This window comes from Pyrus communis, chromosome 17, assembly GCF_041283825.1.
Source record: "Pyrus communis isolate YQ-2024b chromosome 17, ASM4128382v1, whole genome shotgun sequence".
Lineage (NCBI taxonomy): Eukaryota > Viridiplantae > Streptophyta > Magnoliopsida > Rosales > Rosaceae > Pyrus > Pyrus communis.
In genome coordinates this window covers 7,610,504-7,634,946 of record NC_142581.1, presented here as the reverse complement: position 1 = coordinate 7,634,946, position 24,443 = coordinate 7,610,504, and the positions used below count along the sequence as shown (strand labels likewise).

Below are 24,443 nucleotides of genomic sequence, written 5' to 3'. Positions count from 1 at the left end.
CATCACTGCATTAAGGCACCATCTGCATACGACGCTGGATGGTTAACAAACTTAATTTCATTTGCTTAAGCAATTAATCAGATCATCACCCAAAGGGGCAAAGACGTTTTCTTTTTGGCCAATTCCTTGCCAAAGTTGATCCCTTTTGTCTAATTGGAATTGCCAATTGGCTCTCATTTTCTTGCCTTGAGTAAAAATTACTTATAGTCTGATAGCATTTTTGAATTATAGCGGCAGAGAAAATACGAGTAGGGAAAAATCTCAAGATTTTGTATAAATTTGGAAGGAAATATAAGTTAGTTATCAAGTTATTTTCTCTCTGATTTTAATAATATATATTGTATATATAAAAATTAAATAAATTAATTACAGCTAACTCGGCGAACACACAACGCCTTCTAAAAAAAGTAGTAATGCTTAGCACCAAGTGAGGGTGGTGAGCAAATTCAAACTTCTCATGCTATTGATTACATTGCTCTTTTATCAAGCACAATTTACATATTCAATCATTCCATTTCTATATCAAAGGGTTTCACAACCCAGATATTTTAGTTCTCCCCTCTTCCTTTCACCCCCTTTTTACGAAAAAGTAGTATGAAATTTCAAGCTAATTATTCTTGTGGGAACAAAGGTTAAAGATATCCAGCACTTTATTTATTTTTAAGAAGTATTTCTTTACTTATCTCTTTATGTACTAAAAAGGATTAATTATGTTTATACCTTTTAGATTTAGTTTGAATTATTACAAGATTTCAATGTTCTTACATTGCATTATGAAGTTTTAAAACGAAAAAATTTGTACTTTCCGCCAATTTAATCATCTGAACTTTTGTTAAGTTGATGACATGACATATTTGAGACTTGTTTTTAAGTGTACATAGAATTTATGTTTAAAATATTGAGATCAATTGCAATTGGTTGTCGCTTTCCACTACAAAACATCAATCGTGGAAAAACTAAAACACCATGGAGACAATTTTCAGTCCACATGGTGCAAATAAGGCTTTTACATTAAGAAATATGTCACATATCTATCACGTTATCAATTTAATGGAGAAAAATAAAAAAAACTACGATTTTAAACTTAATGATTAAATGTGAGAAAATTAAAATCATATGATCCATTTTGAAAAACCCCCTAAACTTAGAGAGTAAAATAATGTTGTTGCACAACACTTTGTAAAGAAAAAGTAAACTAAAATCTAGCAAATATGAAGCAACCAAGTTGGTTAAGATAATGTATTTCTCATTTGTACCCAAGTATCAACTTGCGTGATTTTTTTTTTATCAACTTGTGTGATTTGAGAGCTCCATTGCCGTGATGCCTTTGTATATAATACAATATAATATCACGTGTAAGTTTTTAGCGCGACATTGAATATATATCATTGACATCGTAACCGAACGGCGTCGTTAGGTGTTAATAACTGTGACTGTCAGTTTACTGTGAGAGAGAGAGTGCAAGGGGACCAGCGATGGAGCGAGAGAAGGAGAGAGTGAGCTTGGAGGGAGGGAGAGTGATTCTGGTGCCGTACATGAACGAACATGTCCCAAAATACCACGAGTGGATGAAAGACCCAGCTCTCCTCCAAGCCACTGGCTCCGAGCCCCTCACCCTCGACCAGGAATACCAGATGCAGCTCACCTGGACCCAAGACCCCAACAGTACTCTCTTTCTCTATCTTACATGTGTTTGTGTGGGTTTTGGTAGATTCCTTTGCTTTTTCATGACAAAAACTGAACTGGGTTTTCGGGGTTTTACAAAAAAGTGGTAATTGTGGAATCTGATATTGAAGGTTTGATCTTTCAGGAAAATTATAAAAAGGGTTCAATTTAGTTTTGACAAATGATTGAGGGTTTTTTGTGTGATTGTATTAGTGGTTTGGTGAATGATTGAAGACTTGAAAATGGTTTTTGCAGAGCAGACTTTCATTGTATTGGATAAGCAATTGCTTTTGGGAGAGTTCAGCCATGGAGAGCCCCATGTGGAAGGTTAGCCAAATTAACAGTCTTTATTCGCAAAATTACCTTCTGATTGGTTGCTGAGAAAAATTATGGAGACATTCAAATGATTACTTAAGAACGGTTGGTTGGATGGTTTTGGATGAAATCATGAGAAGGTTGTTACTTTTCAGCAAGTAAACTTGGGAACTGTTAAGTTATATCAGTTTACAGGATATTGTTTGTGTTTTTCTGATCAGTTTTTCTTTATTAGAAATTGAGGCTTTCTGGGAAACTTCGATAAAGATCATATTTTTAAGGGACTTTGTTTGTGTGTTATGATTTATGAGTGAGTAATAGTATGCCCTTTGCAGCCATGATAGGTGATGTGAATTTATATATGAATGATCTCGATGATCCACACATGGGAGAGATTGAAATAATGATTGCTGAACCCAGAAGGTATGGTGAGGCTGAAGTGCTTGCGTTTGTGCCAATATGGGTTTCTTTTCTTTCTTCTATTTGTATATGTGCTTTTTTTATTTGAAGCATTTCCAGCGCCAAAAGATTTATACCTGCTCACTTGTTTCCATTTTAGGAACAGTATATGTATGCTATAATGTAATTTTTCAATACTATCTCTTGCTGCCAGTCGTGGTCAAGGACTTGGAAAGGAATCTGCCTTAATGATGATGGCCTTTGCAATTGAAAATTTGGGAATCCACGTCTTCCGTGCTAAAATTGGGGACCAAAATGGAGCGTCTCTTAGCTTGTTTCGGAAATTGGTCTGTGACTCTCTCCTTGTGATTTTCTCTTATCACAAACTCGTGCAATTTATCTTGCAATATTGGCCTCTCATATTTTACTTGCATTTTGCACTAGTTGTTCCTGGCGGTTCAGTAAACTCACATATGGTTGATGCAGGGCTTTGAGGAGACTTCTCATAGTGAAATCTTCAAAGAGGTGAGCAGAATTATCTCTATGGAATCTGCATATGTTCACAGGCTTTAGTTGGTCTATGCGGCTTACATCTTGATTCTTGGAATTTCAACAGAAATACTCCTTTTAATGTTCTGACTCACTTTATGACCTTGGAGTGGCTCAGAATATCGCTATGACTTATAATGGATGTTTATTTACAATATAGCTTATGCACTGTCCTGCTTCATTCCAATAGTGTCATGTTGTTAAAAGGGGCCTGATACCTGTGTTGAAAAGAATAAGAACCGTAAAGAGTTTAGAGGTCTATCAATTTGTGGGTATCAAGTCTCCTCACCAAAGTTTCTCTTCAACGATTACAACAATTAGTTTTTGACTTTCTCTTCAACATCCACATTCAGTGATGAAGCTCCATCCGTCAATTTTAACAAATTTCCTGTCATATATATGACAGGTGACATTGGATTTACATGTAACAAAGAACAAGCATGAGGAGCTGCTGCAGATGGGTAGCTTTGTGACTCATACCTAGCCGTCAAGGGCCTATTTGTTTGTGCCAATTCTCTACTTCACAATCAACATCAACTCTTTCACTAGTACTTGGTAGGCCTATATGCTTGTTTAGACTCTACCGTGTCATGGAAGTTAACCTTACTGAACAGGGCTACACTAAAATGCTAGGGCTAGAATTCACATTCAATCCAATTTGAAGATAATTTTTGCTGGTTTACTAATTTTCTATCCATTTTCACCCTTCTTTAATTACTTATTTCTGTTCGCCTGCTGGTTTGTTAGTAAGCTATTGCTGTTAAACACATAAAGAAAAAACATGGTACCAAAGATGACCGGAGTTGTTCACCCTGACGGAAAATCAATTTTTCTGACGGTTTTGAATATTTGGCCCAGGTTGCCGTATATGATTGAATGTGGTGCTATTAGCTATTCTGCAGATATGTTTGAAACTTGAAAGCAAGAGATCTTGTTTGCATTCAGGGGCTGTAACTGGTTATAGGTGTTGTATAAACTGCTTCTCTCCCGTTACAACTGTGCAAAGACCGAAGATAGCGTTCCGGTAGCAATCCATCCTGTAGAAGCTTGAGTAGTTCTGCTAGCTAAATTGGATGCTTCTGGTGGGTTGAATGTAGTTCCAATGGAGGCGGGGTTGTAGTACCTGAAGGGTCACTTCAAGAACCGAAGATTCAGTTGGTCGAAAAGGTGCAATCAGAGCAGGTTTTAGTTTCAGCAGGAATAAGTAACCACAAGAAGATTGAGAAAATTGAAAATTATAAAAAGAAAATAAATAAAAAGTTCTTGCAGTTATTTCCATGGATTACTGGATATGGAGCTTGAAGAAGATTAATTAATAGTTAAGATAATGCATGATTAAATTATTAATTATAATTTAGAATCAAGGTGACAACACAAGCTTAAGGCATATGCATTCCTCTTTCAAGTTAAAACTTACACGCACGCGCGCACACACACGAGGCGTATTCACGGCATCAAATTTTTTACATAACTTTTGACATATGTTTTTGTGAGGCTCACTTTGTTATTTACTTTAGAGATGTTCTATTTACACATCTTTTTCTATTTGACACACACTTTCTTAATTTCTAGCCATCGGATTGAATGAATTGAATGAGATCAAATGACATAAATTAATAAGAGGTGTGTGGATATCACACTCATTATTTTAACGATCATAACCGTCTATCTTTTAAACATTCTTCATAGATCATTATTGCAAAAAATTTGAAAAATCCAAAACCATAAAAGCATTCATTGTAATGAAGAAAATGGACGAACACGGACCTACAAAGAAATCTCAAATCTATAACCTAACAGTGACACGCCCCAACCCCAATATCCCCAAATATCAGGGTAGGCACATGTTGACCGATATCCAAGGGTGACGAAGCCATTAAAAACATGCATACCGATAAAATATGTAATTAGAAAGATATAAACCGATGCAGAATCATATTCAGAGCATACAACTACTAAGAATAATATGGAAGGAATTATTATGAAAATGTACAAACAAAGAAATGATACCTATACTGAGAAGACTCGAGAATACCTATACTATAGAGTCCAGATGCCAGGATCATGTGCCTCGATCCTAACTCTAGAAGGGGGCGCAAAATCAGAAAAGGTGAGTAGACCAAAGTTTATAATAATAATACTAGTAATATGAAAACCATTTTCTTTATGAACATACTAACCCCCTGTTTTGAAAACATATATAATACTACATATAGGTTTTATAAAAACCTTAGCATGCAATAAAAAATGTTTGTAAAATCGATATGTGTAAAACCATGCTAAAAAATGCTGAAAAAGTCGCCCGAAGGCAAATCCGTAAATCTCATCAGTAAAGTACTCAACCAGGAGTATCATAGTCGTCCGAAGGCAATACTTGTCCATCACCCGAAGGTGAAGCTGAATAAATAACATACATCCACATAGACACTAGCCGTGGCTAGTGAAGCTGTTCGACACCGCTTTCGGCGGTGAAGCTGGGGGTTTGTGTCCTATGGCCATAGACATAATACCTGTGGTGCGCGGATGTGCTGTATGATAAGCCACTAGAGAAGTACTAAAAACATGCCTCAAAATCTTGTATCAAACATCAAAGCTTAAAAGCTCAAACCTCGCCTCATAAATTTGTGGCAAAACATATTCATAAATATGTAATATAAATTATATTAAAAAAAAACCATAGAAACCAATAAATGCAAATCCAATAATTCATACTCTTTAATAAAATGTAATTTTGATAAATAGTAATTATATTAATCTGCAAAACATAATATAATGCATATTCAATGCATGAAGTATGAAATACATGCTAGGTTAATGATTTATAAAATTATATAATTATGAAGGGGTCCACTCACTAGTTTTTCCATTGGCCGAAGCCGCTCGAACTATCGAGGATGTAATTCTTTTCCGCTAATGTGCCTAAACACAAATAGGGACCTTTTGGTAAAACTTTACTAAAACGTTATAATTTTGGAAAACAGATGGCGGATTTAGATTCGGCAAGTCGAGGAACCTCGGGTTTTCCTCCACGCACTGCCACGAGTGGCGGTCAGCCACCCCGACTCGCAGGAAAATCCAACAACTCCAAAAATTCTCAAATTTTACAGAAATGAAGATCTCGATGAGTGGAGCAACTTCATGCTCGTGACTAAGGCCGAGAAAGTCCCCAATTTCACTAAAACTCGTCGGAAACCCTAAAAATGGTGCTTCTTAATTCATCCTCATATCGACTCCAACGTTCCCACCAATGATTGAGAATTGTTCTTGAGCTCAAGGGGAGTTGTTTGATGGTGGGGATCGATGAGATTGCATTCAGAAATGGCAGATCGCCGCCTAGAGACTCACGGGTTGCCGTCAGAGTTCTCGGCTTCAATTCATAATTTAGAGCCCAATTCCTTCAATTTTTAGGGTGAAACGTGAAGAAGGAAGGTTGTGGAGTCGGTTCTAAATGGTGGATGGCCATAATTTGTCGGAAAAACTGAAGAAAACCGAAGAGAACCGCTAGAATTAGCCTTGGGTCAAAACCGGGTCGCGTGGGTTGGATGGATGTAACCGGGTCAAGGGTAATTCGGTGCATCCCCTTTCTCTTCTTTCCCCTCCTTTCTCTCCTCTCTAATTGGTCACTCACTATCTCCCTTCTCTCTATTCGTCCTCACCTCTCCCTCCTTTCTCTCATTTATTTTCGATCTCCACCGACCATCTCTCTTTCCTTTAAGTTAGGCCACACACGTGGCTTTCCAGAGTTTGCTCCAAAAATTTGGAGCCTTCCAGAAAATATTCAATTTACTAAAATGCCCCCAACTTTAAACGTTAATATCTCATTTGTTATAACTCTAAATAACGTTCTGTTTGCGCCCACGAGTTCGTAGCGACGAGTACTACAAGATTACACCAAGAAAGTGAACCTTACATGACACAACAAGGCAGTCAACGTATTTGCCTCGAAGGGCATTTTCGTAAATTCACCTTTTAAAATTATAAAAACTATAATTTTTGGGGACGGGTCATTACAAATAGTCATATGATTTCATATTTAGGTTATTTTTGGTATACATGATTTTTAAGGGAAGACTTAAAAGATAAATGATTCGGTTATTGAAATACATTGCGGAATAAACTTCACAAAAATGTGTCAAATTTTTTATAAAAGTGGTGCTATGAATTCGTCCCTATACATAATAGTACATGTATCTTTAATATTAGAAAACTAGAAGGAGATTTTGGTGTCTTACGGCTTCATCAAAAAATTTTGGACAACAAAGTCCCCCCAAACAAAAAAAATCAAATCTGATCGAAAATAATAGAAACAAATTCACAAGGGTAATTTTGTCATAAAAAATATAAAAAACTGAAATTATAAAAAAAAATTGGATTAAAGCCACGTGGGTTAAGCTGTAAAGAGAAGAAGTTTTGCAGAAAAGAGATATAACTGCTGAATGTGGGATTCAAAATCAAAAAATTAACCCTCCACATTCTACAAATATTTCCATCAATTGGGGTTCTTTTCCAACTCAATTTATCAAGAGCAAATGATACCCCATAACTGCCTCTCCCAATTATGGTCCACACAGCAATCCAAGAACAGGATAAAGGAATAAAGAACACATGCATGGAGCACTGGCATTGTTTAATTTCATTTTGGGTTTTTCTTTTATAGTTTTTGTTTTTTTTTATTTTTTATTTTATTTTTGTTCACTGTAGAAACGTGAAGCAAGTAAAGGCAGAAGAGTAAGAGCTCGTTTGGATGTGCTTTTAAAATGACTGAAAGCGCTTTTAGAGAAAATATTTTTGGGTTTCAAAAACACTTTAAGTGCTTTCAGAAGCACTAGTTATGTGTTTCTTTCGGGAAGCACTTTAAGTGCTTTTCCAGGATTCACTAACATTTTTACTAAGGATTGTTTTTAAAAATATTTTCACCAAAAGAACTTTCAGTCATTTTAAAAGTACATTTAAACAAGCGCTAGGTTTGTTTATAGGATTTTTATGGGCTTTTAAAACTGAAATTAGCAGTTGCAATTGGTTTTATTCCTGTCCCGCAAAAACTAAATCGTCTTCACTCGCAAGTATGTTACTTTGATAGTTTGATGTTTGATTTATTTTTAATTTCCCTTTTTATCATTTTTGGTTTCTGGGAAATTGAAAGTTTGAACCTTTTTTATTTGTGTAATCAGTTTTGAAGTTTGTTTCACAGGGGAAAATATGGAAGAAGGAAGAGAAATAATTAACCATACAATGCAAGCCACTCAAACTAAAATCTAAAGACAGAGTCAATCGACATACTATTTTGTGTTGTTAAAAAGAGATTGGCCATCTACAGAGCTGGGGAAAATCCCCAAATCCAGTTTGATTTTTCATTCTTCAATTTCTTTGTTCCTTGCAGATTTGTGAATAAGGATTAGGACTACAAAGTAGAAGCTCTAAAAATTCCGCAAGTGCATGAGTCATGCCCACTTCCACCTCCTGCATCATCAAATTTTAAATAAGAAAGAAACCCTCTTTCTCTTCGTAAAGTAGTTTACAATTCCCTTGTTTTCTCACTCCCAAATCTTTTTAACTCTCAAACTGGCATCCAAAATCTTTCATTCTAACTCCAGTTCATTCAGCAATACCCATTTTCTTTGTTCTTTGCAAATTTGTAAATAAGGATTGGGACTACAAAGTCAAAGTTCTGAAAAATTCCTTAGTCGAAAAGGATGACAGATTACTGAAGATGTTATCCTTTGTGAAACGCAGCTCTCGTCAGTGATTCGAACATGTATTAATGTCTTCATATTTTAGAGTTGTATACCTGTCCATGTTGTGTTACCTGTTTAATAGAGTTTGTGCCAAAAAATAAAAAGAATTTTATTTTATTTTTGAAAAAGAAGAAAAAATAAATCATCTCTACAGAAGAGGAATAATGCAGATAAGGTAACAACCTCTGACATATTGCTTCTATCAATTCCCTCCATACTTGATGTGTTGAAGTCCTCTGGAAATCTTAAAATTGAAATTGAAATTTGATGATTCTTGATAAAGGTAAAATTGAAGAAAAATATGAAAACATAGCATTGAAATTCAACAATGGAAAATGATGCTTGCACAAATTACATCACAGTTAAAAGATTCATGAAATTGTACACTATCGAATTGACAAAGCACATAACATTAAGAATTTCGAAAAGGAAAAAACACAAACTAATAGGAGGGAGCCAAACATATACCATCATAACCAAAATTACGACAGTAGGCATAAAAAAGTGATGCCTTTGACGGCATTCAAAGTAAATATTAAACATGATGTGTGATTGTTTACACTAGTAGAAAAACATGTTTGCGCGACCAAAAACACAAAACGTCGCGCAAAAGGCTGGCGTCGCGCAAAACAGCTTTGCACGACGCATCAGTTCCTGCGTTGCACAAAGATGTTTTGCGAGACACCAGCCTTCGTCGCTCAAAGTGCCATAGCGCAAAGGCCTTTTGCGCGACGTTTTGTGCGTCGCGCAAGATCTTGGCACCAAACAAAGAATACTTTATTGCTTTTTTGCCAACTTTGCGTGACGTAAGATTAAAGAGTGTAGCTGAAAAAAAAATCATCAAAATCGGAGTTCAATGATATATATATACACACACACACTAAGTAGATTTTAATTTATTTATTTAGTACTTATAACACTTAAGAAATTGAATAATATATATGTAAAAAAAAATTTATTGTGGGTTTTTATTAGAAAAATATATTATTGTGGGGTTTATTTAAAAAAAAATTTGAATTTGAAAGGAGTAAAGTCACATTTTCAGTAATTTTTATAATAATTGAAAAAAAAAAAAATTACCTTGCGCGATGCCTTAACATGGTCGTCGCACAAAAGCACTTTGTGCGATGTCAAATTGTATACCTACATCGCGCAAGTTATGATAATTTTGGTGGTGCAATAGTGAAAAATAGGCGTTTTTTTTCAATTTTTCTAAGTTTGGACCTCTTCCCTCTTTCCCTCTTTCCCATATAATTAATAGACCTTTTTCCCTCTTTCTTATATAATCCTCTTTCCCTCTTTCTCGTATAAACCCTTTTGCTCATCTGACATTCTCTCTTTCCTGTACAAGGTGCAACTGGTTCTTCACAAGCTATAGTTAACTTTAGTTTGCGATTCTCACTTCTCTTTCCCTCTTTCCCTCTTTCCCTTATATTGAATCCGAATTTGGTTTTTAAGAGTCATCTCTCTCCCTCTCATTCGCAAGGTAGCGACGCGAAACTCGAAGCTGACGCGAATCAAGTCCCAAATTCAAGGTGAGGGTTTCTGATTTTCAATGGGTTTTTGTTATTTAGGGTTTAGGCTCAAATTGCATGTTGGATTTTTGTCAAATTGCTTTTTTCGTGATGTGATTTGGGCATTGTTGAAATGAATCTGCATTATTCTAATGTTTTCAGTCCAATGGGTTTTTGTCAATTTCCCCTGTTTGTTTATATAGAGGATATTAGGTGAAGCACATGCCTTTACTAGATATATTTAGGACCTTGGATCTACAAGTTAAGAGGGGAGAGAAGACTTGTAAAATTACAACATAAGTTTTTCCGGTGCAATTGTTTGTGTAGTAAACTTTGCTATTTGATGGTTGTGGACCTGATTAAGTTATAACATTAACTAACGTAAACCTTGATAACACAAGTTGTCTAATTACGCTGATAGTCTCTCAAACTTACAAGTTCTACTGAATTCCAATTTCGCATCTTAATTCCTTACGGGGGGATGTAGCAAACTTGGATTTGCACCGACTTCTTGTTGAATAAATAAAAGCTTGCAATGACTTGTACAAACTGTTATAGTTGGAATATACCATACATAGGAAGTCAGAACCTGTGGGTGATTTACTCTGTGATCTCTAGCCTTGAATTCTGCTTGCATTCCATTTATTTATGTGAATTGAAATGCATCTGTAACTTTTACCAATTGCCTAACATATTAATATTTTGAAACTGAAATGCACATAGCATCACAATCTCAAGCTGGCTTGTTTTGTTCTAATAATTTTTTTACTGGTTGTCGTGTCTCTAGTGTCCTAGTGCAATCCTTCAAAGTACTTGTCTGGTCGTTGTGGGGGAACAACTAGAGTTGGTGTTCTTATTGGAGGTAAATTTTTCTACTTTTTACACTTATTTCAAAATTTATCATATGCTCATCTATGTTACCTTTTTTTCCCCGCTTTAGTTGTTTCCGATTCTTCTTTCTCCACATCTCATTTTTAGACATGATAACTCTTAAAGACATAAGAGCATGAATTGTAATTCCACTGCTGAATACTGTAGATTCATTTCAACAATGCTTAAATTATGCTCTAAAGTTCTTAACTACATAACTAGATCACCGAAAATATGAATTGAATTTCAGTCTTCATCTCGTACCGAAAAATGACTTAAATTTGAGTCTCAGTTCTCTTTCTCTTCTCCCCTTTTCCTTTTCCCTTTAATTTTCTTGTTTCTCTGTTTTGCTTCTCTGCAATAATTAAATACATATTCCAAGCATATATATATGTGTGTATATATTAGTTGGTTGGATGATGGATTGCAAAATGTTTGCCACTGCAATTTGGAATTTCCATTTCTTGTTTTGTTTTAATTTTTATAATAGTTTGATTAGTTTAACCATATCAGTAATTTAAGTTCTGCTTTTTAAATGGATTAATGGGTTTCCTACTTTGCTTGATATCAAAATTTCGTAACTACATAACTAGATCACCGAAAATAAGACTTGAATTTGAGTCTTCATCCCTCGTACCGAAAAATGACTTAAATTTGACATTTTTCTGTTGATTAATGTCATCTGTAATAAGGTAAACTTATGTGCTTTAGCTTTTCGTTCTGATTCTTCATATTAGCAAAGATATTATATTTATATATGTTTTTTCTTTATTATTACAGGCTTTTATGGTGGAAAAGCGCACTGCTGTTCTCCAAGAAGCAACATTGCAGCTTCTCCCGAAGACCCCAATTGAGGACGTCACGGTACCCGAGGATGCAGGTTTTCAGATCCTGACTAATGTCCTGGATCAGAACTTCAGTCATCGTCACGGCAAGGTTGTTCGGTGTATGGGGAAAGCATGACTTCGTGAGATTGGTGCCTCTTCTTCCAGATTGAACACCACAAAGGTCAGCTTGAGGTCCAGGGCGAACAGATAAGGGCCCAGGGCGAGCAGATGAAGGAGCAGATAATGACCCAAGGCGAGCAGCTGTAGGCTTATGCCGGGCAGATAAGAGACCTTATACGAGCCATACAGATGATTGACCTCCAAATCTCGCTACCAATACCTGATCTTGCTACACCTTCAACCTCCGAGCCACTTTACCCTGCCGATACCCAGTGGCCACTTCACCTAGAAGACTACTTGTAGTTTTTTCTTTTTTATGCGGACATCTTATATGTACATTTTCATATATTTTATAATTAAATACTTTTATTTGGTTAATTAATTATTATTTAGAATTTAATTACAATATTATTAAAAATTAAGAAAATAATATTTTTCACCAAAACCAAAAATTCACTTTGCGTGACGTAGCCTACGTCGCACAAAAAGTCGCGCAAAGCCACTTTACATGACGTAGATTGCGTCACGCAAAGTATCTTTACGCGACTTCGAAACATGTGATGTGCAAAGACACTTTGCTCGACTGTAGTCTACGTGGCGCAAACTGCGTCGCGCAAAGATCTTGCGCGACGAAGGGTTACCTGCGTCGCGCAAAGCCACTTTGCACTTTGCGCGACGCAGGCTGAGTTGCGCAAAGCCTTTTGTCATTGCCTTGCCGTGACGGTTTGCGCGCGACGAAGGTTTGTTGGGCAAAGTTTTACGCAACGTTTTTTGACTTTGTGCGACGAATGACCTGCGTCGCGCAAAATGTTTTTTGTACTAGTGCTACCATCTAACAAAATTAATGGATAGGGAAATACCTTAGTAATGAAATGAGGGAAATACCTAGTAATGCAGTAATTCTGCTTGTAATTTATGTTTGAATGCTCTACTAATTCACTGCACCAAAGCATATTTAACCAAAAAGAAATGAGGAGAATGTAGACAGGGAATTGATATTAGTAATGCAAACCACTAAATGAAAATCATATATACCCACTTCCGATTAATAGTCCAAGTTTGTAATCCCTATTTAAGCTTGCCAAAATGAAACTCAAAATGAATTATGGTAAGTATGCATATGTGCACGTCTAAGTTAGATGATTGAAAATAAAAAGAAATTGTTGTGATGGACACACACCCACAATTTATAAAATAATCATTTAAGAATTATAAGAATATCTAAAACAACACATATTTAGGATGCGTAGCGCTCATAATGTAAAAAAGCCTCTCCCACGTGCGTGTAGAGAATATAATATATAAGTGTATGACTTTGTATGCATGTGATGGTATGATGGCTTCGGATCCCATCATCAGCACATTAACTAACCAATAGATCGATCGACTTTGGATATAATATGCCCATACTAAATTACTAATTATTAAATTAGTAATTTGTCTGATTGAACTTTGTTTAATGAAAGCTCTCTACCATTGGCAAAAGGAATACTAAATTACTAATCTGTTGCCTTGTAAAGCTTGTAACATAGTCAATATGTACATATGGGTGATATTTATTGAAAGTTTTTATTTCTTATATTATCATTACTTATTACGAGAAGTTTGAATTTGAACTTGAGGTCTTTCCAGACATTAGGAAGAGAAATATCATTATATTAATTAAGAGACAGTATATTAAACAGTTGTAGATTCTAAAACCACGACAGGTAAAAGAAATCATTAAACTTCAAAGGAACAATTATTGGAAACTGTATATTCATTACTTAATCAATAAGATTACACACAAGTATTTATATAAAAGATATCAACACTCTTGTATTGACAGCTCACCCTAACTAACCAACTATGCAAAATAAAACTCAAATAACAAAACTTAAGAATACTAAGTTTTGTCCTTTACAATATTACCCCTAATAACAACAACGAGAAATTTTTTAAGATAACGCTCACAACTCACACAACTACGTAATAGTACCAATTTATATATTATAATATAAGTAGATGACACTGTTAGTATATCGTCCACGTGTTAATAATATTAAGTAGCGTTATGATAATGACAATGAAAAAGTAACAATCGTGTGGAAAGACCAAATCATGCAAAGTCCCTTTCGTGGGGAGCACGAACATGCATGATCCGAAACCTACCAAATATAATTCATAATTACCTTTTTCCATTTGCAAGACTTTTCTTATTGTATTTAGTTTCAGAAAGTGACCTTTTAAGTTAAAAAAAATTCTTTGCTCATGTTAAAAGCAAATGGAGGCTTTAAATTCTTTTCCCTTACATTTCAGTTGGTGAGATTTTGGAATTATGAGCATAAGGGTCACCTAAATTAACATTGAACTTCGAATTGAGCATGTGTGGGTTAAGCTACTCCGCCATAGCAGTATTGTCTTTTGCATGCGAGTTCGAATTCTTATTCGCCTATATAAGATTATCGTCTTGTAAAAAAAAAAAAAAAAAAAATCTCATCAATGTTCAATTATAAAAAATAGACGCTTGAACAATGTGATATTTTTATTTTTACTTTTCACACCCTTATTTAATTTTGGTTTTTTTTTTTTAACAAACGAGATTATGTACAGTAAGGGAAAAAAGGGTTGGCTTAACCTCAAAATGGCTAGCAATAATCTGATTCAGATTTGCCTTTGGCGATAACTGAACCTAAGACCTTTCACTTACAAGCGAAAAAGAATACTACTAGATTGTAGTACTAAGTGGCTACTGATCTTCTTCAATTTATTCGATCCGACGACCGATTATTGAAAGGTGTAAAAATAGGTGTGCAGAGAGTATTATGATTCTAAAACTCTCAATACAATGTTTTTGAAAACCCCTCGCCAGTGCCTAAACTATACCTTCGGGAACCGCCATTGCCTCCGCTTGCAAAGGGGAAAAGACATCCCTGAAATTCCTGCAGGCCGCCGAGACAAAGTCAGCAGCTGCATCTCTTACAATAACCCTGCGCCACCAATCTTTTGATCCGAGTTCCATGATCCATCTATGTTCACTTTCAGGCTACCCGTAGGCGGCGGTGACCAACGAAAGCAACCAGGGGATTGATTGGGTAGTGAAAAGGCTGTGAGTTGACCGCCACAGATTCGTGACACCAATGCAGAAGCCTTGGCCACCAACACCAGTAGGTATGAGGAATCATTTCTATCCGTCCACAATATCTCATTCCTTGCGCCTCACGGAGCCCAGCATGCCATCAGAAAAAGGACAAAGAGATGTCGGGGAACCATTTCCGTTGTCCAATCGTTGAAGGTTGAATTCATTGGGTGGGGGTGGGCGTGGTGGAAAGCCAAGTACATTTGGCAAACGCACACTCCTTCATGAGGTGAAGAACATATTCCTCTTGGAAGTTGCACGTTAATTACGCACGCTAAATCAGTCGCCAGAATAAATTCCTCTTAGTAGTTTTAAAATTTTCATTGAATATTATCATGCATGTTGCTCACTCACCAACTCCATCCATGTTGCTCACTTCGTCTATTTTAATATTTTCATTAAATTTTAATTCCCGCATCTAGTTGGACTCTCTGCTACTTCTTAGTTTGACGTTAATTTCCGTGTCAACATTATAAAACATTATGAAAAAAAATAAAAAAAATGAGGTGATACTAAATTCATGAAGAGTCCTACTTTGAAAGAGTTTTTTTAGGATTTCTCTTCAAAAGAAGTAAAATAAAAAAACACACTTTCTAATAACAAAGACTCTACCATGGTTTTTACTTTTGGTGAGGCAATAATTCAATCATCTAGAACAACAAGGTCTCTTGTGGACTTTCAATTTGGTTCAAGGCTTCTTAGTTTTTTTTTATTTTTTTTTATTTTTTTAATACATCTCCCAATTCTCTTTAAGCATCAAACTTTTCAACATTTTTGTGTTAGTTTTCTCTACTTGAATAGACAAAATGACCTTCAAGTTTACGTGAAATTTTGATAGATTTGACAATAATATGAAAAGTAACATGTTTTCAAAGATTAAGAGGCTTATAATCAGATTGAAAGTTCAAAAAGCAAATCAAAATATGGTACAAAACTCAGGGTCATTATTTGAGAAAGCAAAATTATCGACAATAAGAAACTAAGATCAAAGACTTATGACTCAGTTGGATAACAACATTCACCTTGCATGTAAGATCATTTGTTCAAATACCCTCCTAATATAGCATGTATAAAAAAAAAAGAACACTACTTCGTTGCAAAAAGAATAGTAGCAGCCGCTGAACCCTAATATATGATGCACACGTATCGAAATAATTAAATTTAAAAATTATAATTAGACATGTGTTCATATGTAATTGAAATTCAACAACAACTGCTGTTTTTCTTTCAGAAGCGAATTAGTGTTAGAAAAAAAAAACAAAGATCAAAAGAGGCCTAGAAAAAGTCCTCAAAATGTATGCCTTGTGGCCTCATTATAGAATGAAATTGGGCCCACTTTATTGTGGTTTCAAATTAGAAACCGTCAGCGTATTGTCAGTAACTATAACTGGAATGATCTTGGCCCAAAAAAACTATAAAAGGAATGAACGGCGACCGGAACGACATGTAATCCTTCCTATTTTATCATCCTAGAGAAAAGAAAACCCATATTTTCCCATTATTTTCTGATAAATTTATTATCTTTATTTGGGCAAAATTTCGCACTGACACATTTCCATAAATTTTCAAATCAAATTGTTCACAAAATAAAAAAAAAGCCTAAAGAAATAGAAAAAAAGAGAAAAGCTGAAAATCATGAGCTTCCCATTTACATAGTGCCTATATATCCATCGCAGACCTTCGATGTCCTCCCTTTCTCTCTCCCAAACCTCTCCTTCTCTCTCTAGAAAGACACATTTTTTAATCTGGTAATACTCATCTGTTTGATAACTGAATTTGCATTTGTTAATCACCATTGAAAGAACAAACAAAAGGATTGGAGGAGGGATATATGGAGAGGAGGTTGAACACGCCCTCTGTTCTTATTTTTACAGTACCTCCTCTCAGATCTTAATTTTCTGCAGGATTTGGCATCTGGGTTTTCATTAATCTGCCGGTATGGTGGGAATCTGATTTGGGTTTTTGTTGCTTTTTCTGAATTTATTGTGGGTTCGGATCCTGGTGATTTTTCTGGTTGAAATTTTACTCTGGTTTTTTTTTTTTTTTCTTTCTTTCTTCTTCTGGTAGGTGTGCTTAATTCTGGGTCCAGTATGTGATCGGTGAAGGATCGGATGTTTCTAAATTGAATCCAGGAATACTTGTTTTTGAATCGAATTTACAATCTGTGTTCTTAGGATTTCAAAAATAAGGTAGTATTCTTTTTGGTTTGGTTGGGTATCTATTTTCTGCACTTGGTTCTAGTTAGGTGGATTGATAAAAAAAAAAATACAGACTTTGAGCTGCGGGTGTTGATGTTGGATTGTATTGGATATTGTGTGCATTTTGTTTTTTTTTTTGGAAACGGTTTACTTTTGTTTGTATTGTATAATTAATATCGGATCCATTGTAAAATGCTCCATCTTTGCCGGGTTGGGATTGATATTTTAATTTAAAGTTTGCATTTTTGGGTTTGATTTGTGATTTTTGGCGAGCTTGAATTGATGACGTGCTTGTGGCGTGTAGAGAAAATGCAATCCGACAGTGGTAAGTTGTTTATCGGCGGCATATCTTGGGATACAAATGAGGAGCGGCTGAAAGAGTATTTCAGCAGCTTCGGGGAGGTGGTAGAAGCTGTGATCATGAAGGATCGGACCACAGGCCGTGCTCGTGGTTTTGGTTTTGTAGTATTTTCTGACCCAGCTGTGGCGGACAATGTTATAATGGAGAAGCACAATATCGGTGGAAGGATGGTAATCAAAATGATTTCTTTTTCTTCTGGATCACTTAAATTGCGAAGCAAATTTGTTTCCTTGTTACAGTTAGGAGTTTGAAAATGTAACTGTACAAATTCATTTCCTTTGGTTGTGTTAAACTAATTTCAAATTCAGCTAGAGTAAATCACAGTTCTCAGTATTTTATCTTTCTTCTGCGGTCAGTTTAGTTGATGCACTACTTTGCTCTACACTTCTACTCTGTTAGATTAATACACGGAGCTTGTATAATTTGATCTTCGTTTTTACTATGCATTCTCTATTCTCAGGTTGAGGCAAAAAAGGCTGTTCCCAGGGATGACCAGAATATTTTAGGTAGAAGCAGTGGCAGCATCCAGGGTTCTCCAGGTCCAGGTCGCACAAGAAAGATTTTTGTTGGAGGTTTAGCATCCACTGTCACGGAGAGTGACTTCAAGAAGTACTTTGAACAGTTTGGAACAATCACGGATGTTGTGGTGATGTATGATCACAACACCCAGAGGCCGAGAGGCTTTGGATTCATCACTTATGATTCAGAGGAGGCAGTGGACAAGGTTTTGCTTAAGACATTTCATGAACTGAATGGGAAAATGGTTGAGGTCAAGCGAGCAGTTCCGAAGGAGTTATCACCTGGTCCCAGTCGCAGCCCTCTTGGAGGATACAACTATGGTCTGAGTAGGGTCAATAGCTTCCTTAATGGCTACACTCAGGGGTATAATCCAAGTACAGTTGGAGGCTATGGACTTGGTAGATACAGTCCAGTTGCAGGTGGTCGAAGTGGATTTCCTCCATATGGTTCTGGTTATGGAATTGGTATCAATTATGAGCCAGGGTTGAGCCCAGGATTTGGTGGAAATGCAGACTTTAATAGTACTATGAGCTACGGGCGGGGTTTGAGTCCTTATTATATCAATGTTTCAAATAGGTTTAGCAGCCCCATTGGGTATGATGGCAATAATGGAGGAAACACGTCTTCGTTTTTCAGCTCAGTGACTCAGAACTTGTGGGGGAATGGGAGTGGGAGTGGGAGTGGTCTTAATTATGGAACAAACTCCACAAATGGCAATGCTTACATCGGATCAGGAAGTGGGACCATTGGAGGAAGTACGTTTGGAAATTCTGGAGCTAATTGGCCTTCTTCAGCAATGTCAGCTCAAGGCAGAGGAAATAATGTTACTAACAATAGCAGGAATCTTGGTTATGGAGTCGGGGATAACAGTTATGGTCTGGGAACTGGAGGGTATGGAAGAAACAGTGGTGCAAGTGTGGCCCCTACAACTTCATTTGCTGCATCAAATGGTGGTGGTTTTGATGGTTCCTTGGCTGACTTTTACAGTAGTAATTCAGTTTATGGAGACCCTACTTGGAGATCATCAAATTCTGATCGAGATGGACCTGGTCCCTTTGGTTATGGGCTTGGCAGTGCAGCCTCTGATGTTTCAGCTAAAAGTTCTCCTGGTTATGTTGGTGGTTATAGTGTTAATAAGAGACAGCCAAATACAGGTATGAGGCACTTAATCTATATCTGACGTAACTTAAATTTTTCATCTTTTTTATTTGTTCTCTTTAATTGTTTTTTCAAAATATAGGGAACTTTGTTTTTTCTAGTAATTCATATGGATGTCTACATATAACCTCAATACTTTCTTGAGCTTGCTTATTTGGCTGGCTATGCTGCACTGGATCCACAAGATTTAACTGATTTGAATTGTTGCATCCAAACAATAGGTTCATGAAATCTATTTTTTCTCTAGCTGATGTTCCATGGAGCTGATTCCTGCAGTACGGGATTAAATTTAGTTTAGCATACCATCCAAGAGAGGAACGCTGCTGAAATGCATGTGATTTTTTGGTTATGGTCCATCTTGTTCTGCAGAAATTGTTAAGCTCATGGTTCTGCAGCTTCTGCTGTATAGTGCGGTTGGATTAGGTAACTGTCTAGTTAGTGGTTCGGTAGATTGAGTAAATCATGAGATTGCTCATCTGAAGGTTGGACTTATCAAAATTCCTCCACCCTGTTTTCCACACACAACTGTTTAATTGTCTTATTATTATTATTATACATAGACGGTAGATTTTAGCTTTCCTATATCTTCCATATCTTTGGAAGCCAGTTGTTTGTTCTGGTCGGGAAGTGTACTGCTTTGGAGTCCCTAGGTTTATTAGGTATTTTTGGCATGTTTACTCAAGGAATGGGGAAACCATGGGATGGACTTAGACATTAATGGAAAAGACTTTCAATTTGTTGTATTGGTCAACTCAGTTTATTTGGATTTTGTTGGTGTTGTTGGTGGAGGTTGTAACTGGTTAGTGACCCTTGATGCTTAACTAAATATGATTATCAACATCTTAGTAATTAAGGGGATGATGGTTCCAAATGGGTATTCTGAAAGGCAGATGACTATTTTTGACAGTGTACCTCTCATAGTCTCATTCTATTACATTGAGTTTATTTGTTTTTTCAATTTTTTCACCAGAGTTTCAAGTTCATTCTTTTTCTCTGTAGGCATGTGCGTTTTTGGGTCATAAATGTTTTGTTTTTCTTTCATATGAGAAAAATGTATAAAATTGTGTTTTCCCCTTTAATCTGCTGCACTGCTTGTCTCTCTATTGTGCAATCCCTAGCTCTTAATGGTTGAAAATATCTGTTGTTGTAAGGACTTGTTCACCTTGTCTTTACTAGGATCCAGCATCTGTGCCATAATAAAGTTGCTTCTTTTCCTTCTCCGTTCTAGGTTATCTTCACTAGTGAAGTGGCTTTAATGTTCATAATTTGAGCTTGAAGGCATGCATTTTAAAGTAGGAGCTTTCTTTTTCCTACACCTTGGCCCACGTAAAGTATACTCAATGGTGCATATAAGTTTATTGTTTTTATACAAGCGTTATTTAGGGAGGGGGCAATTGAGCTCAAGACCTAAGGTGTTGGGATAAATGCTTCTAACAACTTGAGCTACAAGGTCCTTGCAGACTAGTATACGAGTATTATCTTTACCTTTCGTTTTTAAATGCATTTAAGGAAGAAACTGAGAGAAATCTAAAGGAGTCTATGATAAGATCGTTGAGTATATAAAATACAAATTCAGCTCAGCCCATGGTTAAACTTAAAATGTGTCTAGGCTTTCTCTGTTTCTCTCTTGCCTGTGTGTGTTTCCTCACCAAATAGCAACAATTATCCCGTAAACAATCCTTGAACTCCGTCTGTCAGTTTAACTAATAAAATCACTAATCAGGGGCATGAAATTATGGAGAAGGAAGATGTAGTTGGGCTAAAAAGTGACTGTCTTATGGATGTTCAACTGCTGCAATTTGGAGTGTGTCAAAGTAACAACGGAGAGATAAACAAGGGACAGAGAATAGGCTATCGCTGAAAGTATCATTTTTTTGATCCTTGGCTCTTCAGATTTGAGCTCAGATTAATTGTGCAGTGTTTCCATCAGTGAACAATTAACAGCTTAGATTATGATGGCTGCATATTGCTTGTTTGCTGGAATCTTGAAACAGTTCTAAACGATAAAGCATGTTGTTATATTTACGTAGCTTAATCTCTCAGATGAGTGAGCGCCCATTCTTTTAGTGAGATTTTGTATTGCTTAGGATACTGTTTTACTCGATATCTCTTGGGCTGTACCCCATGAGTACCGGCAACACATTTGCAATTTGTGTTAGACTCTGTGCGTGTTGCTCACTTAATTATCAATATTTGTGACTGCCGACACTTACAGGTTCCGTTCCTGTTGTTTTTCAGGAATTGCTGCCTAGGATCGTCATTTCTGATATCACGACACTGTAGGTGAAGATAATGAAGCAGGTGAATTGTGAATTTTGCACACCACCGCATATTACAGTAAGAGAAATTTGGTTAGTAAGAGCTAACTGTGGGTGGCTGTTTTGAAGAAGTTAAATTTAGAGTTAGAAGTTAAAAAATGGATTTTGTGTTAATTCTGTGAGTTTTGAGATACGATTTTAGGTTTTTTGTTTTGGTCTTTGAGTGAGATGTAAAACCAGATTGCGGGATATAGTCAGAAGTGTATCATGCATCTCCGGTGAGGCGACGATACCCTAAAAGAAAAAGAGGAAAAACCAAAAAAATCAAAAGAGAGAGACTGATACATATTTTTTTCCCTCAAGAATTTTATCTGTACAATCTCCTGGCCAAGTTGTGGGTTCTGGTAAGGGATTGCTTTTTTTTTTTTCATTCTTTTTTTTTTTTTTTTTTACCATCATTTGGTTTGTTTTTACTGTACCTGAGATTAATGTTGATTTACTATTAGTGTGAAACATTTTAAGGGTTACCCATGTAGGGACCCCCATGAATAAGTAGTCGCATATTCTGATTCTTACTCTTGGGGAATTATGTTGAAATTTTTTTATTTTTTATGTTGTATTTTTACCCTTCTGAAATCCTCTTCTTTTATTTCATAATCTTTTGAAAAAAAAAAAACTAAAATCAAAGGGAAATTTTGATGTAGACGGCAGTAGTTGTGGTTGTTTGCGGCCGTGGCGCAAGTGGCAAGCAACCATGACAATGGTGGTGGTGTGGTTGTGGCTGTGACTGTGGTTGTTCTTTTTATCATTGAACTACTAAGGTTTGATAAAATTAGGAAGGGTTTCAAAATTTGTTGAAGGGATGAAAGAGTAGTTTCAAAAAAAGTTGGAGACGTAGAACTGAGGGTTGTTTTCGTAATTTTATTATATACATTTTGGTAATTCTATATTACTAAATTATTTTGTTATGTATAATAATAAAATTAGTTAACCATGGTTAAGTCAATGACACGTGACACAGTTTAAAAAGGGTGTTAATGCTCGTTGCCTAGCAAGGTGAGAATTTATCAATAATAGCCAAAATTTTACACTTAATTTCATAAATGTCATTTTTTTATAAATTCTTTCAAATATAGCAGAAAAACCATTTAAATAGACCTAAATACCCTTATAATTAAAAGACTTTTTAGCCAAAATAGAAATGGTCCTCGAGATTGTTCACCATCTATTATTTTGGTCATTCCGTTAAAAACTTTGTTAAGTGTCCTGGAGTTCTTGGCTGAAAGTTTGGGCAATTTTCAAAGCTTCGTAACTCAATCGTTTCTTAACCAAATTCGACCCATAATATATCAAAATGAAGTTAGGAAAGTGTAAAACAAGATTATATGTATTTGGAAGCCCAATGGTTGTCGGAGATGACCGAAAAATAGCCTGAAAGGTGACTGGTCCGCGGGAAAACTGGAAACTGGGTAAACTTTAAACGTTCATAACTTCTTCAATACTCAACGAAATCAGTGATTCAAAAATGAAAATCATACTTCTCGATAAGGCGAAGAGAATGGTACCTTTCTCGACAGCTAACTCGTTGTGGTTTGCCCGGAAAACGGCTCGAAAGTGGCTGTCTTGGTCTCGAGTTAGCCACTTTTGAGCTGTTTCCAGCCAAACCACGACGAATTAGCTGTTGAGAAAGGAACCATTCTCTTTGTCTCATTGAGAAGTATGATTTTCATTTTCGAATCACTCGATTTCGTTGAGTATTGAAGAAGTTATGAACGTTTAAAGTTTACCCAGCTTCCAGTTTTCCTGCGGACCAGTCACCTTTCAGGCTATTTTACGGCCATCTTCGGCAACCATTGGGCTTCTAAATAGGTTTAATCTTATTCTACACTTTCCTATCTTTATTTTGATATATTATGGGTCGAATTTGGTTAAGAAACGATTGAGTTACGAAGCTTTGAAAATTGCCCAAACTTCCAGCCAAGAGCTTTGGGACACTTAACGGAGTTTTTAACGGAATGACCAAAATAATGGATAGTGGACAATCTCAGGGTCCATTTCTATAGATTTTCAATCTCGGGGACCAAAGTGATGTGTTATGCAAATCTCATAGACCATTTTGGCTATAATGCCTAATTAAAACCAATTAAACATAAGAGACAACACCTTATTAGATCAGAATTAAGAAAAAATAAGAGGCACATTTCGTGATGTCAAACCAACTGTAAATTGGAAACAAAAAGAAGTCCTCAGATGAAATTGATAAACTCCATGTCACCAATATTGGCTATTTACATTTTATGAACTTCATCACTAGTACATGTGCGTTCTTACCCTTTTATCAGAATATCCATAATATCAATATTATTCTCCAAATACTCTAATGCGATTATACGCGACTGAACCTTTTGCCTTTGCAAATTTGCAATGACATGAGTGGCGTTTTGACGATCCTGCTTCAAATCAAATATGAACACAAATGTGACATCTTTAAATAATGCAATAGGGCACACAAAGTCGTTTAATTAACAATATATATCTGGTAATTAAATAATTAAGCTAACATGCTTTAATTTCTTATCGCTTACCCCCAAGTTGAGCTTTGAAAGACAAACAATGAGGAGCCTGAAAGTGTCTTCCCTAAAAAACTCTCCAGTAAGTTGTGCACAAGAATCTTTATTTGGTTCTGAATCATCATCTCCATATACGACAGTTCTTATCTCCAATATTGCTTTTGTCAATTCTTCCATCTATAACAAATTTCAAAAAAAAAAAAAAAAAAAATCAGTACAATTCAAACCAAATTACAATTTCATTCATTTCAATACCGTACTCACCTT

General features: G+C 35.9%; 2 protein-coding genes across 7 annotated transcripts; both read left to right on the top strand.

Annotated features, from left to right (window-relative positions):
• Nucleotides 1–1,414: 1,414 nt before the first annotated feature.
• Nucleotides 1,415–4,288, top strand: LOC137709147 (GCN5-related N-acetyltransferase 9). 3 transcript variants are annotated; one of them, XR_015958720.1, is made up of 7 exons: nucleotides 1,415–1,665; nucleotides 1,921–1,992; nucleotides 2,316–2,403; nucleotides 2,594–2,726; nucleotides 2,866–2,904; nucleotides 3,335–3,483; nucleotides 3,787–4,288. XR_015958720.1 is itself a non-coding variant. In XM_068448268.2 (6 exons), the coding sequence occupies exons 1-6, from the start codon at nucleotides 1,476–1,478 to the stop codon at nucleotides 3,410–3,412; spliced, it is 600 nt and encodes a 199-aa protein (XP_068304369.2). In that variant the 5' UTR covers nucleotides 1,415–1,475; the 3' UTR covers nucleotides 3,413–4,206. The 3 variants fall into 3 exon arrangements, 1 of the variants encoding a protein (XP_068304369.2); XR_015958721.1 differs by having other exon boundaries at nucleotides 2,824–2,904; nucleotides 3,335–4,206; XM_068448268.2 differs by having other exon boundaries at nucleotides 3,335–4,206.
• Nucleotides 4,289–16,604: 12,316 nt separating this feature from the next.
• Nucleotides 16,605–22,181, top strand: LOC137708076 (heterogeneous nuclear ribonucleoprotein 1). Of its 4 annotated transcripts, none has more exons than XR_015958731.1 (5): nucleotides 16,648–17,048; nucleotides 17,615–17,841; nucleotides 18,132–19,344; nucleotides 21,072–21,211; nucleotides 21,587–22,181. XR_015958731.1 is itself a non-coding variant. In XM_068447061.2 (5 exons), the coding sequence occupies exons 3-5, from the start codon at nucleotides 17,620–17,622 to the stop codon at nucleotides 21,598–21,600; spliced, it is 1,449 nt and encodes a 482-aa protein (XP_068303162.2). In that variant the 5' UTR covers nucleotides 16,650–17,048; nucleotides 17,180–17,301; nucleotides 17,615–17,619; the 3' UTR covers nucleotides 21,601–22,181. The 4 variants fall into 4 exon arrangements, 3 of the variants coding, with proteins under 3 accessions (XP_068303163.2, XP_068303162.2, XP_068303164.2); XM_068447061.2 differs by lacking the exon at nucleotides 21,072–21,211 and adding an exon at nucleotides 17,180–17,301 and having other exon boundaries at nucleotides 16,650–17,048; XM_068447062.2 differs by lacking the exon at nucleotides 21,072–21,211 and having other exon boundaries at nucleotides 16,605–17,048.
• The last annotated feature ends 2,262 nt before the right edge of the window (nucleotides 22,182–24,443 follow it).